Here is a 15,611-nt window from a genome sequence, read left to right as displayed (position 1 = left end):
GTGACAAACAGACTTTAAAAATTTAAAGATTTGAAGAGACTTTGAAAAATTGAACTATAATGCATAGAACGGACAAATGGACGAAATTAAAGTCAAGATTTAAAAAAACTTTGACAAATAGAAGAAATGGAGAAAAAAGTGAATAGAGAAAAAAAGCGAATAGAGAAAAAAAGTGAACAGAGAAAAAAGCGAATGGAGAAGTGAAGAAGAAGTGAATGCTGAAGATTCGAAATAAATCTTGAAATCTATTTGAAGATTCGAAATAAATTTGAAATGCAGAAGCGAACGCTGAAGATTGAAGTGAAGAAGCAGATTCTGTTCGAATGGATGAAGCAAAACCCTTTGTTTTGAATGGACGAAGCGAACACTCATTGAATAAGAAGGAGAAGTGAAATGAACACTCACTGATGATTTGAACAGAGGGAAGTGAACAGAGAAGTGAAGATTTGAAGCAAACAGAGATTTGGGGACAAAAGAGATGCGTATTTTTGGAAGGAGATGTGTATTTTTGGAAGGAGATGTGAAAGGGAGATGCCAAACGTGAAGAAGAAGATGTTGGGGTTTTCAAATGTAAAATAAGGGAAGACCCTTTGTTTTCAAATTCGAAATAATGGACAATATGAAACGGTGACCTAAACAAATTGAATCAGATGTGATCACTTGCAGAGCTTTAAATATGATTTGATGAGTTTTTTTTTTCTATTTTAGGGGCAAAGTAGAATATTCTATTGTGGGTGCAAAGTAATATTTAATTGTAGAGTATTTGGGAATTAGTAAACAACTGCATTTAGAAATCACATTTGTCACTTATGTAGGGGCATTTAATTAAGGCATTGTTCCCCCACATTTTTCTTTAAATTTCTCTGTTTTGCTATTTTGTCAATTTAAAAATAAATTTGTCATTTATCAAAAGTAAAGCTCCTATTTTGCCTTTCTTCTTGTCAGGGGTAAACGGGTTGGGTTGAGGGACATTTCCAACCCAACCTATATTTTCAGGTTGGCTGGATTGACAACCCGAATAATCCGAATTATATTCTTAACCCAACCCAACCCTTAAAATATGGGTTGGGTTGTCGGGTTGTATTATTTTTTTCATTCTTAATGTTTCTATGGTTTAAAATTGTTGTATGACGTCAATAAATACTCACATCCAAAAATTCAAACATCCGTAAATTCAAAGTTTCAAATATTTATAAAAGTTCAACATTCCAAACATTATCTATAAATATTAAATAAACAATAAAATATCTATAATATAAATATAAACATAAATATTGCTCATGCACTTGTGTACTTTCCAGATACCTAAATTTCTTCCATATACTTGTTTACAAGGTTGGTCTCTTAGTTCTTCACTTGTGCAGTGTTGGGAGATTTCTTGGATACATGGCTTTGTTTTGTTGTTTATATGTCCGAGTTCTTGCTTTTTCATGCACTAATGGAAGACCTAACATATCAATAGGGAGTTAAGTAATTGTATGTTATTTGAAGAGGTCTTCACTGAATCTTTTTAAGTTTTCACCTTTGAGTTAGTTTTACTTTTTATGAGTTTTTCTTGACTTATTTACTATGAATATCTATTGACAATGTAAATACTCTACGTTTGGTGTGTATCCTTGACTTAAACACTTCATGCTTGAAGCGTATTGTTGAAGTTAAATTAATCTAAACTTAATATATGAATTTGCATTATTAAATATGCATGAATATGTGAGATACATGGAATAGTTAATCACTAAATACATTGATATATGAATAGTCACATGTATTGATATTTATTGTTAATGACTTTTAATATACTTTTCTACTAGTATAAATATGTGTAAGGTTTCTCATTTGTAAAATAAGAAAGAAAGTAAGAAATTCAAGTTTAAGAAATATTATTCAAGTTCTTTCTTCTCAATTGTGTGAATAAGAGAACAATCTTCTTCTCTTGTTTCTTGATTTGTATTGTAAGGGTCTATTACGTTTCCAACAAGTGGTATCAGAGCTCAAGTTAGATATGGCTTCAAATGGTAACATGTTGCAACCCCAACTTCCAAGGTTTAGCGGAAAGAATTTTAATCAATGGAGTATTCAAATGAAAGTGTTACATGGCTCTCAAGAATTGTGGGATATAGTTGAAAGAGGATACACTGAAGTTGAGAATCAGAGTGAGCTCACAAATCAACAACTTGTTGAGTTAAGAGAAAATCGTAAGAAAGACAAAAAGGCTTTATTCTTCATTTATCAAGCTGTTGATGAATTTATTTTCGAGAGAATTTCAACAGCTACTTCTGCAAAGGCGGCTTGGGATATTCTAAGATCTACCTATCAAGGAGAAGATAAGGTAAAGATGATAAGGTTACAAGCTCTCAGATCCGAATTTGATTGCATTAAAATGAAAGAAACTGAAACTATTGAAGAATTTTTCAATCGTATTCTTGTAATTGTCAATAGTTTAAGATCAAATGGTGAAGAAGTAGGCGATCAAAGAGTTGTTGAAAAGATTCTTAGAAGTATGCCAAGAAAATTTGAGCATATCGTCGTTGCAATTGAAGAATCGAAAGACTTATCTACGTTGTCTATAAATAGCTTGATGGGTTCTCTTCAATCCCATGAGCTAAGATTAAAACAATTTGATGTTAACCCCGAGGAAGGTTTTCAAATGCAAACTTCATTTAGAGGCGGTTCACATGGAAGACGTGGTGGTCATGGAAGACGAGGAGGTGGAAGAAACTATGATAATAGAAGCGGTGCAAATTCTTAAAATTCACAAGAAAGCTCTTCTTTATCTCGAGGAAGAGGAAGCGGAAGAGGAAGAGGCTTTGGCAGAAACCAAGGAGGTGGTCGTGGTAATTTCTCTCAAATTCAATGCTTTAATTGCGGAAAGTATGGTCATTTTCAAGCAGATTGTTGGGCACTAAAAAATGGAGTTGGAAATACCACCATGAATATGCATAAAGAACAAAAGAAAATTGATGAAGGCATTCTATTCCTTGCATGTAGTGTTCAAGACAATGTTGTAGAGCCTACATGGTATCTTGATAGTGGTTGTAGTAACCACATGACAGGAAATAGAAGTATATTTGTTACTTTGGATGAATCTTTCCAAAGTGAAGTGAAGACTGGTGATAATACCAGACTACAAGTCAAAGGCCAAGGTGATATTCTTGTGAAGACAAAGAAAGGGACAAAACGAGTTACAAATGTGTTCTATGTTCCAGGTCTAAAGCATAATCTTTTGAGTATTGGCCAACTGCTTCAACGAGGTTTAAAAGTTTCATTTGAAGGTGACATATGTGCAATCAAAGATCAGGCCGGTGTTCTTATTGCCAAGGTAAAAATGACTGCTAATAAGATGTTTCCTCTTAACTTTACATATGGTCAAATATCTTGCTTCAGCAGCATATTGAAGGATCCATCCTGGCTTTGGCATTTTAGATATGGTCACTTAAACTTCAAATCACTATCTTATTTGTGCAAAAATCATATGGTGAGAGGTATACAAAATATCAACCATGAGACAAATATTTGTGAAGTGTGTATTCTTGGAAAACATCATCGAGATTCATTTCCAACTGGGAAAGCTTGGAGAGCCTCTAAACCTCTCGAGTTGATTCATACAGATTTGTGTGGTCCTATGCGAACAACAACAAATGGAGGTAATCGATATTTCATAACCTTCATCGATGATTTCAGTAGAAAGTTGTGGATTTATTTTTTGAAAGAAAAGAGTGAAGCACTTGTATGTTTTAAATCCTTCAAAGCTTTTACTGAAAATCAAAGTGGTTACAAGATAAAAACTTTGAGATCTGACCGTGGTGGAGAATATATAGCTTTTGGTAATTTTTTCAAGGAGCAAGGAATTCATCATCAAATGACAGCTCGAATGACTCCACAGCAAAATGGAGTTGCAGAGAGAAAAAATAGAACAATCATGGAAATGGCGAGAAGTATGCTAAAAGCAAAAAATCTGCCAAACGAATTTTGGGGAGATGCTGTTGCATGTACTGTTTACATTCTAAATCGAGCTCCAACAAAGAGTGTTCCAGGTATGACTCCTTATGAAGCATGGTGTGGTGAGAAACCATCTGTTAGTCATTTGAGAGTGTTTGGGAGTATAGCTTATTCTCATATTCCAAATCAGCTAAGAGGCAAGCTTGATGATAAATCTGAAAAATGCATTATGGTAGGTTATAGTGAAAATTCTAAAGCTTATCGATTGTATAATCCTGTGTCAAGAAAAATTATTATCAGCAGAGATGTGATTTTCAGTGAAGATGAATCATGGAACTGGAATGACGACGTTGATGAAGCTAGAAGTCCATTTCATGTTAATATAGATGAAAATGAAGTTGCTCAAGAATTAGAGCAAGCAGAAATTCAAGCGGTGGAGTCATCTTCCACAAGTAATGATGAAATCTCACAAAGGAGAATGAGGAGTATTCAAGAAATTTATAATACCACTAACAGGATTAATGATGATCATTTTGCTAATTTTGCATTATTTTCTGGTGTTGATCCTGTAACTTTTGATGAAGCCATCCAAGATGAGAAATGGAAGATTGCAATGGATCAAGAGATTGATGCGATAAGAAGAAATGAAACATGGGAGTTGATGGAGCTTCCGACAAACAAACAAGCTCTTGGAGTAAAATGGGTGTACAGAACAAAGTTGAAGTCAGATGGTAATGTTGAAAAATACAAGGCAAGACTTGTTGTAAAAGGCTACAAGCAGGAATATGGTGTGGATTATGAAGAAATATTTGCCCCTGTGACAAGAATTGAGACCATTCGATTGATTTTGTCATTAGCTGCTCAAAATGGATGGAAAGTTTATCAAATGGATGTAAAATCCGCTTTTTTGAATGGACACTTGAAGGAAGAGATATTTGTTGCACAACCTTTGGGCTATGTGCAAAGAGGAGAAGAAGAAAAAGTGTACAAGTTGAAAAAAGCTTTGTATGGATTGAAGCAAGCTCTGCGAGCTTGGTACAGTCGTATCGACAGCTTTTTTCTAAAGACAGGATTTCGAAGGTGTCCATATGAGCATGCACTCTATGTCAAAGAAGACAAGTATGGCAAATTTCTCATCGTTTCTCTTTACGTTGATGATTTACTTTTTACTGGAAATGATAAATTTTTGTGCGATGATTTTAAGAATTCCATGAAAAAAGAATTCGAGATGAGTGATATGGGTCTCATCCATTACTTTCTCGGAATTGAAGTTAATCAAAATGAAGGAGAAATTGTCATTTCACAGCAAAAGTATGCTCATGATCTACTAAAAAAATTTCGGATGGAAAATGCTTCACCTTGCAACACTCCCATGGATGCAAATTTGAAATTGTGCAAGGATGATATTGGAGAAGCAGTCGATCCAAGTTTATATCGAAGCTTAGTTGGAAGCTTAATGTATTTGACAGCAACAAGACCTGATATTTTATTTGCTGTAAGTATGTTAAGCAGATTTATGACAAACCCGAAAAGAAGTCATTGGGAAGCAGGAAAAAGAGTTCTTCGTTATATTCTTGGCACCATTAATTTTGGAATTTATTACAAGAAAGTTTCAGAATCAGTGTTGTTTGGTTTTTGTGATAGTGACTGGGGTGGTAATGTGGATGATCATAAAAGTACATCTGGTTATGTTTTTAGTATGGGTTCAGGTGTTTTTTCATGGACTTCAAAGAAACAATCTGTTGTTGCCCTTTCTACAACCGAAGCAGAATATATCTCGTTAGCTGCAGCTGGATGTCAAGCTTTATGGCTTTGGTGGATGTTAAAAGAATTGAAGTGTACTAAAAAATGTGAAACTGTTTTATTTTGTGATAATGGATCTGCCATAGCATTATCAAAGAATCCAATTTTCCATGGAAGAAGCAAGCATATTAGAATCAAATATCATTTTATCAGAGACTTGGTTAAAGATGGAGAAGTGATAGTAAAATATTGCAAGACTCAAGATCAAGTGGCTGATATTTTTACAAAGGCGCTCAAGTTTGACTTATTTGTTAAATTCAGAGGAAAACTTGGAGTTGCTCAAGTTTAGATTAAGGGAGGATGTTGAAGTTAAATTAATCTAAACTTAATATATGAATTTGCATTATTAAATATGCATGAATAGGTGAGATACATGGAATAGTTAATCACTAAATACATTGATATATGAATAGTCACATGTATTGATATTTATTGTTAATGACTTTTGATATACTTTTCTACTAGTATAAATATGTGTAAGGTTTCTCATTTGTAAAATAAGAAAGAAAGTAAGAAATTCAAGTTTAAGAAATATTATTCAAGTTCTTTCTTCTCAATTGTGTGAATAAGAGAACAATCTTCTTCTCTTGTTTCTTGATTTGTATTGTAAAGGTCTATTACGTTTCCAACACGTATCCCTGACTTTAAATTGTTTTTGCTATCACATACCCCTAGCTGCAGACTTGTTGGTAATATAAGAGAACTTTGGACAAATTTTATTTAAAACTTGTAGCCTTATGCTGTTGATAAGATAAGAATTTTTAGTTTTTTTTCTTTGTAAGAGATTTTATCGGTTTGCATATGGCCTTAAACTTTATGGGAGGGAAGTTATATTTTTTGTTTTGCACGTTTTCTTCCTCCATTGTTGCTGACTTTCGAGTTGTTACTGTGCAGTTCGTTGGTTGGGGTTGGTATTTGAAATGATTATGTCTAAGATTTGTGTGAAATGTATTTGTTTCTTTGATTTGAATTTTCAAATTTGGCCCTTGATATTATCTTTTTAAATGGGCTTCCTTCTTCCTTGTAATGGAAATGACACAATGGTTGTTGAAATTATTTATTATTGTTTCTTTAATTTTTTTTTCTTTCGAAATTAAGATCTCGTATTTATAACCATCAAATTTCTTTTACGCGGCCTAAATGCAGGTCAAGGACTTGTAGAGACCTTGGCGTCTTGGAGAAGTTGCTAATAGTTTTAGTCAAGGGTGTATTCCACCAATTCCTACTACAGTTACAGTTCTTTGCTTTGAATTTGTAGACCTGTGATTTTGCTTTAATAAAGCCAGAGTAAGCATTCTGTAGATTTGAATTGGTAGCACAAATGGAGATTGAGAAGCCTCCTGTAGGAAATATATAAGAGCTGCTTCTCTTGGTGAGTAATAATGCAATTGCTTTCTGGGTAATATGCATGTCTATATGTAAATTGTATATTGTGCATGTAAGACTACCCATCTTCATTAGCTGTAGTTTATCATTCATTTATGTTAGATCCTCTCTAATTGTGGATAGCATTTTTGTAATATGGGATGGTCAATTTAATGTTAGCATTGTGTTCCTCGATAACATGAAATGAAAACATTGAATTTTGAACTGCGCAATATTGCCTGTTATCCACTCCTGCATTTGGTTTTTTTGTCCCCATTTGTTTTGATACTAAATGTTACTTAAATATAGAGCATTTTTTCATACGTACTTATGATTTATTTATTGTTGGTATTTGCTGTATCTGTTGTTTTGTTTTTAGAATTAGATGCTTTTCTTAGTTTTCTTGTAATCCTCTTGTTTTCCTTTGAAACCTATGAAAGAAACAACGTTTCTACCAGTTTCTATGTTGTTTTTGATACTACTATGAGCATTGTGCTATTGTTGTCGTATAGATGCATTCTGATCTATTAAATATGCTTAGTGACTTACCTAGTGTTCAAGATGGCTGGTGTAAAATGAAGAATTCATAATGATTCAGATATCCATGTTTTGCATAAAGAATTGGATGAAGTCTCCTGCCCTATCTGCATGGATCATCCACATAATGTTGTTCTTCTACTTTGCAGCTCTCACCACAAGGGTTGCGAACCTTATATCTGTGACACAAGCCATAGGCATTCAAATTGTTTTGATCAATTCAAAAAATTAAGAGAAGAAACTAGGAAGAGTCCATGCTTATCAAGTCCTTTACCTATTAATCCATATAGTTTTAGTAATCCTTCTACAAATAACTTGGGTTTGAGCATTGATTTGAATGAAATTGATGATAAACAGAATATAAATGAAAGGAATATTGTCGCTTCTGCTGGATTACCTAGTGTAGCTCTAGGGGATAATGGAACTGAAAATTCTAACAGAACTGTTGACACCAATGAGGATAGAGATATGGACACTGCTGGTTCTGGGTCCATAACTAAAAGGGTTGATCAAGAAGCTTTGGATGCTTCTCACATCATCTTACTGACTTAATACGTACTTTACCAAGTTCTCCCATTACTTCTCACATTATCTTATTTGAAATTTCAGTTTCTGTTCAGGTAACTGGATTTAGTCGGTAGCCGGTCAAGAAGGAGGCAAAGGAGGTTGGGGCATAAATCTCCCCAAGTTTGGGGGTGATACTTCAAACACATGAATTTGCATAAATTTTACAAATACTATCATTAATCTCTACTTTATGCCTGTGTATTTTCATGTAGGAAGGAAGTTGTATAACGTCATAGAGGTATTTACAGCATCAAATGTGTAAGATTTATAATCTAGGGAAGGTTAGCTCTAATCATTGAAATATTTAGTGCATTGACGAAGTTGCTGAGATGCCACTTTTTTTTTCAAAGCTGCCTTGTTAGAATTCTAAAGATTAAATGGTTTATTTGAATATTGTTTGTAGAATGATTGAAATCATATTGGGTTGAAAGCTAAGTGATTGTGTAGATGATCAGACGATTGTTGAAGGTTGAAGACTGAGAAGACATTTAGGATTTTTAATTATTTAAGTATTGTATTAGGATCTTTTTTCACGTACTGTTGTAGAATGTATATATAAACACAATATTAAGATTTCATTTTGTGTATATAAATGTAAAGGCAAATATTATAGTTTCTAAAATAATATTAATTTCATTAATTTGTTGGCATGAGAAAAAAAAATATTTATCTACACAAATCCAATGTTGGTCTATAAAAAATGGACAATAAAGTAACAATTAAATAAAAATAAATTTGTAAAAATGGACCCAAAATCTAGGCTTTAATGTCGGTTTTAAACTGACATTATTGGGGATCTATAATGTCGGTTATAAACCGACATTGTTGGCCTCTTTAATGTCGATTTTAAACCATCAAAGCCAACCGAAATTAATGGGCTTCAATAACACTATCAAAGATGTCGGTTGAAAACTGACATTAAAGAGGCCTTTTAATGTCGTTTTTCAACCGATATTAAAGTTCAACTGACATTAAAGACCTTTAATAGCATTAGCAAAGATGTTGATTGCCAACTGACATTAAAGGTCTTTAATGTCGGTTTTGGCTAGATTTCTTCTAGTGGGTCCTTTTCTAGTTTTTCTTTCTTTTATTTTTATTCATATTCTTTTTCTTTCTCTCTTCATCTTCTCTTTCTTTCTTCTAGCTCTTCTTTCAGAATATCAAGATGGTTTAAATATCACTTTGATATGATCTAAACAATGATCGTTTACCTAGTCAACACGATCATTTAGATTTGAAGCGTCTTTCCCATCATTTAAAAAAACTGCACAATCATGTGGATGTGATCTAAACGATTGCTTACCATAGTCAACATGATTCTTTAGCATAGTCAACACGATCGTTTAGATTTAAAGCTTTTTTCCATCGTTTAAAAAGAACTACACAATTGTGTGGAAATGATGTAAACAATCGTTTATTATAGTCAAAACGATCATTTAGCGTGGTCAACACGATCGTTTAAATTTGAAGCCATTTTTCCATTGGTTAAAAAGAACTACACGATCGTGTGGATATGATCTAAACAATTGTTTACCATAGTCAACACGACCGTTTAGATTTAAAATATTTTTTCCATAATTGAAAAGAACTACATGATTGTGTTGATACTACCTACACGATTATGTATCATTTCCTACAAGATTGCATATCATGATCATTTAGAGGAAGAATTACATGCACGCGTATGGTCAATTAATCGCATGTTGACTGAGACATTTTTGGTATTTTTCATTATTATAGGTGTGTGGGTTTTTTTCGTTTTCAAAATTGTTCTATACAATGTAAATATTTTGGTGGTTTGTTATATTTTTGAAAAAACCCCTAAAATAGTATTTGGCTATTTAAAACACGCTAAACTGTTAACATACAACTTTGTTAAAACATTTAAGTCCTAAATTCACTAGGTGTTTCCATTATTTTTTCTCTTACTAGAGGCAATACATGATACTAATGCGTGCAATTTTAATAACTTACAATGTTTGTGTTTTGTTTTGGATGGTGAGAAAATTAGTGTAAAATTTTGATCAATGAGAGTGTTTTTATTTATTTTTTAATTCATGGATATTTATGAAACTTTTCAATATTTCAGAGGTATTTTTGAAAGAAATTTTCATGGTTTTCATCTAAAACTAACTGTAAGGGTTTTTCTGAACTCTCTCTTTAAAAGTTTAAGAGCATTTTTCAATCTTTCAAACTTAGGCTTACACACTTCTTCTCACATCGTCCTTTCTCCATTTGCATTCCTTCTTGTGGAACACCTTCCTTTTACACTGAGTCAAAATTTCCTTTCTTGACGGAGCTTTTATTCAACAAGATTTTTTTTTAAATCAGGATCTCACAACTACTCCCGTCTTTTTGGAATTTCGTCCCCGAAATTCTACTCTATTACTTTCTTTCCTTTGTTGAATGTAAGAGCTCCTCACGAAGCTTGATGAACAACCGTGGGCTCTTCATCAACCTTGGCCTTCTTTTGACAATCCTTTTGGATATGTCCTGGTGGAACTCATTCCCTGACACAATCTGATCTTAGGCTATCTAAATCAAGCCTTAACTCTTGTCATCGTCTCTTAGGAACTTAGTGCCTTGATATTACTTGGCATCATACTACTTGGCCTTAACTTAATCTCTTACTAACTTATGCTTTGATACCACTTGTCCCACCACGCGACCAAATGGAGGGCGTGTTGCCTAGACATTCTGCACATACCTCATGCGAGATGACATGTCGAACGCCTAGTGAGCGGAACAACTCTTCTCCTTGCCTCTTCGCAAAACTCTTAAATTGAGCCTTAGAGACCTTTACAACTTTTGCAGCGGAAATAAAACAAAGCAGCAAATTAATTTAAATTCTTCTCTTTATTAACGTAACACCTTTACAAGGTCCATGTGTTACAAATTACATTCATTTTCTTGCAGAACATAAAACTAAAGTTGGCTTCTGATCCACCTTTTGTCGTCCATCGCCTAATGCTACTTCTTGAGACGGAGTATTTAGAGGTGTAAAAGCCTCTTTTCATCCTTCCCCTCGGTCATCCAACAAATCCGACTTAAAGAAGTTTGCGACAATTTGGTTGATACGTTGTTGAATATCAAAGAAAAAACTAAGGATACCACGAATGCTTGGTTGGACCTACAATATCTAAAGACAAGAAAGGATCTACACCTTATAGAAGTTGGTAACTAATTGGTCAAGCCACACACGAGCTACAAGTTGACTAGCAGCAAGCGAGTTGAGTTTTGCAAGTACCTGAAATTAGTTAAGTTTTCCAATGGATTTGTTTATAATATTTCACGATGTGGAATGAAAGGGAGGAAAAAGTATCAGGCCTCAAAATGCACGATTGCCATGTTTTATGACATCGACTGCTGCCTATTGGTATTCGAGCATTCTTATCAAAAAACATGTACACTGATATTATCAAATTATGTAGTTTTTTCAGTGACTTGTGCACTAGAATGATAAGAGTAAGTGATTTGGACAGATTGCAAGCAGATATCATATTTTTACTTTGTAAGTTGGAAAGAATATTTTCACTTGCTTTCTTCAGCGTTATGGTACACGTTGCCATTCACTTAGCATATGAAATAAGGTAACTGGTCTGGTTTCTTACGGTTGGATGTATCACATTGAAAGAAATCTACGCACTTTGAAATAGTATGTTCGAAACAAAGCACGTCCCGAGGGCTCTATTATAGAAGCATATATGATGAATGAATCGAGCAACTATTGTTCGCATTACCTAATTGGTATTGAGATTCGATTCACTAGAGATGAGTGTAATGATGATACAATTCCATATGAGGAGGTGATTGATGAGTTTGAAATTTCAAGCAGAAAGTACACCCATTAGGTGCCTTAAGTCTTTAAACTCTATCACAGGAAGAGAAATGTCTCTTCCGTTGGTACATCCCCGACAATGTAGACGAAATATTATAGTATCGCAAGTAAGCATTTCTTATCTTCGTATTTCCTAGGTATAGTTGTTTAGTATTTGTTATACATTGTTGTTATACAAATTAAACTCATTATGATCTCCGTCAGGAAACATTTGAGGTTAATACATCGACAGCTCAAAATGCTACTGATATGTACAAAAGACATCAACGGGGATTTCTTGAATGGCTTAGAAATCAAGTACATAGCGTGCATACACTTGATAGTTGACATGTATGCACTAACGTATTTGAATGTAAATGTATATAATCATTGTCACATGGATTTCAGGTTATAGAATTACATGAGAATGAAAATCTATCTCACAATTTCTTCTCACTTGCGATGAGACCATCACTTGACGTACGGTATTATAATGGATGCATTATGGGTGGGATGAGATTTCACACGTTAGAACGTGATTCCCAGTGCATTACACAAAACAGCGAAGTGATGGTAATTGATGAAAGTAATGCAAGTGGAAGTGGCGACAACAATTTTTACAGTGTTCTAGACGAAGTGTTTCATGTTTAATATCCGATGAAAAGAAATGTTTGGCTATTTAAGTGTCGATGATATGGCATCAACGTCAACAAAAGTCAAAGGACACATGTGCAGTTAGGGTACAAAGCTATCCACACGTCCCATTTTTTGTTTGTCGAGGAACCGATAATTCTTGCGATGAAGGCACATCAAGTATTTTACCTAGACGACCTAAAAAATAGCAGTCATTAGAAAGTTTTGGGGCGTGCTCGAAGTGGACAATGTTGAAAATGAGCAATTAAATGTACTCGAAATCGTAGTTGACCATCGAGTGGATGAACACATTAAAGATGACACCTTGTGCAGGACTAAGTTGATCATACAATCGTTGAAAGACTGGTTATGCGTCATGTCGCTAACGACTTCATAAACGATGGAGATGAACAATTGTCACATCAAAACGGAACAACCGACGGTGAATGATAGTGATGAACCACATACCCACATATTAAATGAGTTTATATTTCGAATCTGAGTATGTTTTCGTATTTGCTTATTGAGTGTTTGTTTTCTATGTCCACAAATACTATGTCATCATTTCTAAGCGGTTTTAAGGAGACAGATGCAATGTTCCTCGAGTTCAATGAGGATCTAAATAACACTACAGGAGGGTCTTCCTCGGTTGGCGACAATTCGAGTGAGTTTCTTCATACGTTAACTCATATTTAGTTTAATTTGTTTCTCACGTTAACTTGTTGTTTTAATATATTCAGTAGAAACTACTCAACCATCTCCAACTCCTAGGATATGTGCATAGTCTTGACTCTTGAAGTTAGAGCGATATGTTCATGCCAATGGTAGGATTCCCATGTCTATAGCCTTTGACGTAGAAAAGCCCATTTCACCATACACTGTTCAGTTCCACCAGGCTATTGGTGTGTAAGGAGGACATTTCCAGTCTGCTGCCTTAGGTGGGCAGATGTATGAAGAGAATAGATCAAGGTCGTCAAGGGCGACCTATAGGTACGTGCAATACACAATTCTGTTTTCATTTGAAACATATTTAAATTAACCAAGCTAATGTGTGGTTTTTTGTAATGTGGAACACTTTTTCATGCTTGATTTCAATGATAAAGGAATGAATAGGTTCGTTGAGCATCAAATGTTCACTAGTTTCAAGTAGTTCAAAGGCGACTGTTACAGACACTTCAAAAAGTACAGTAACCCTGAAGAGGGATGTATGGAAGATTGGCACTTCATTTGTGATCATTACATGAGACGTGCATTCTAGGTGAGAAACGATATATTTTGTACTGGTTATTTCAATTCAACTTTTTATATGTATAACAAATAAAAAATATAATTATTTTAATGCAGGAGCAATCAAGGACAAACAAGGCTGCTAAATGGAAGCAGCCTTACAATCATACCAGTAGGTCAAAGTCGTTTCTACAACGACAATACGAGCTTGCTGAGCAATGAGGTGAGCTGGTTGACCATGTGTAGTTATTTAGGCAAACACATTCGAGCTGGTACGTTTGTATTGCAGGCCATAGAGGATGCACATGTAAGTTATTTAAGTAATACTTCTGTCTTTTTTATGTCCTTTTTATTAGTGTCTCTAGTCCCAACCTACCCAGAGGGTTCCTAGCCACTCTCTTGGGACGAGATATGTGAGACAGTTTTAGGTAGACGATCAGGCTACTCAAAAGGCCTTGGTTGGGGACCTAAGCCCAAGTACCGCAAAACTTAGGCACTTTTTATCATTGTAGGTCTCGTCGATGTAGAATGACGTACATGGCTCATTAGAAGACGTACGCTATTTTTAGATTTTATATATTTTTTTGAACATTTACTATTTTTTTAAGTCGGTGTATTATGTACCTTTTACAACTGTAAACATATGAAATTGAAATTGAATTTTATATTTTATATTATTGTTTACTAATTTATTGTTTATTTTATGTGATTTAATATTGCATAAATCGTACTACGGAAACGAATACTACAATTGAATAAAAAACATTTAAGAAAAAAGTAAATAAAAAAATTTAAACGATTTCCCAACACACCAAAGATGTCGCGAATAGGGACTCTCTCGACTCCAACAAGCGTCGAGAACATTGTTTCTGACATCTTGTCGGGGATGGTTTGTTTCTGACTCACGGATAACGTCGAAAATGAAGACATCGAGGATGGTGTGTTTCCGACACACTGATAACGTCAAAAATGCAGGCGTCGAGAGACATTCACTTCCGACGCACTGATAACGTCAGAAATAGGTCTCTCGACGCATTTCTTTTGACTCCCTTCTCGATGTCTCATTTGGCATCAGAAAATGAGCTCCTGACGTATTTTAAACCTTTACGGATGATTTTATGCTTCGGGAGTAGTTTGACTTCTCAATTCGTATGAGGGGTTATAAATAACTCTACTTTTGAAGTTTTAAAGTCGTCTGCATGAAATGTGTTGATACATCCAACTTAACTTATCATGGCTTTGTCTTCTTCTTATTCATGTTTGGGAACGGAAAGAGAGAATGAAGACAAATTTTCTCTTTTTGTGGAGGAAACTAGCTGATCCTACTGTATCAGCTGCCACTGGTCTCGGCCGAGGAGGATTCCTCGAGCTATTCAAACCGCGTAGTGGTCGCAGAGTGGGGTCTTTCCTGAACCCTCGTGAACTAGTGATGTTTTCTCTCAATCAACCACCTGTAAGTCACTAAACCAACTTAAACATCTCGCTTCCTTCCTCAACAACTCACTTGAAGCCCCTTTTGAGCGTGCAACACATCCCCCTTCTTGCATGGTCATGTTGTTTGGCCCTTACTCGCCTACTGCCAAACTTCAAACTAAGGATGCATAGCTCACTTATAATGCCTAACACTTCATGATGCCTACTCCTCCTTCCTTAATGTCACCTAGGGAAAACCTTCAAGCACTTGGGTGTTTTTCTTGTCACAACACAATCCCATTTTTTGGCT

General features: G+C 34.7%; 1 protein-coding gene and 1 long non-coding RNA gene across 3 annotated transcripts; both read left to right on the top strand.

The window, feature by feature from the left end:
• The first annotated feature begins 2,002 nt into the window (after positions 1-2,002).
• LOC127150699 (uncharacterized) lies at positions 2,003-2,749 on the top strand. Its single transcript, XM_051089203.1, has one exon. The coding sequence runs from the start codon at positions 2,003-2,005 to the stop codon at positions 2,747-2,749; it is 747 nt and encodes a 248-aa protein (XP_050945160.1).
• Positions 2,750-6,492: 3,743 nt separating this feature from the next.
• Positions 6,493-8,807, top strand: LOC127150748 (uncharacterized). 2 transcript variants are annotated; one of them, XR_007823304.1, is made up of 4 exons: positions 6,493-6,649; positions 6,889-7,114; positions 8,254-8,492; positions 8,615-8,807. It is a non-coding gene; the product is annotated as an uncharacterized LOC127150748 (long non-coding RNA). The 2 variants fall into 2 exon arrangements; XR_007823303.1 differs by having other exon boundaries at positions 8,254-8,807.
• Positions 8,808-15,611: the final 6,804 nt, after the last annotated feature.

Source organism: Cucumis melo, chromosome 8, assembly GCF_025177605.1.
Source record: "Cucumis melo cultivar AY chromosome 8, USDA_Cmelo_AY_1.0, whole genome shotgun sequence".
NCBI classification, from domain to species: domain Eukaryota; kingdom Viridiplantae; phylum Streptophyta; class Magnoliopsida; order Cucurbitales; family Cucurbitaceae; genus Cucumis; species Cucumis melo.
Note: the sequence above shows the minus strand (reverse complement) of the source record. Positions and strands in the feature narration are given on the sequence as shown.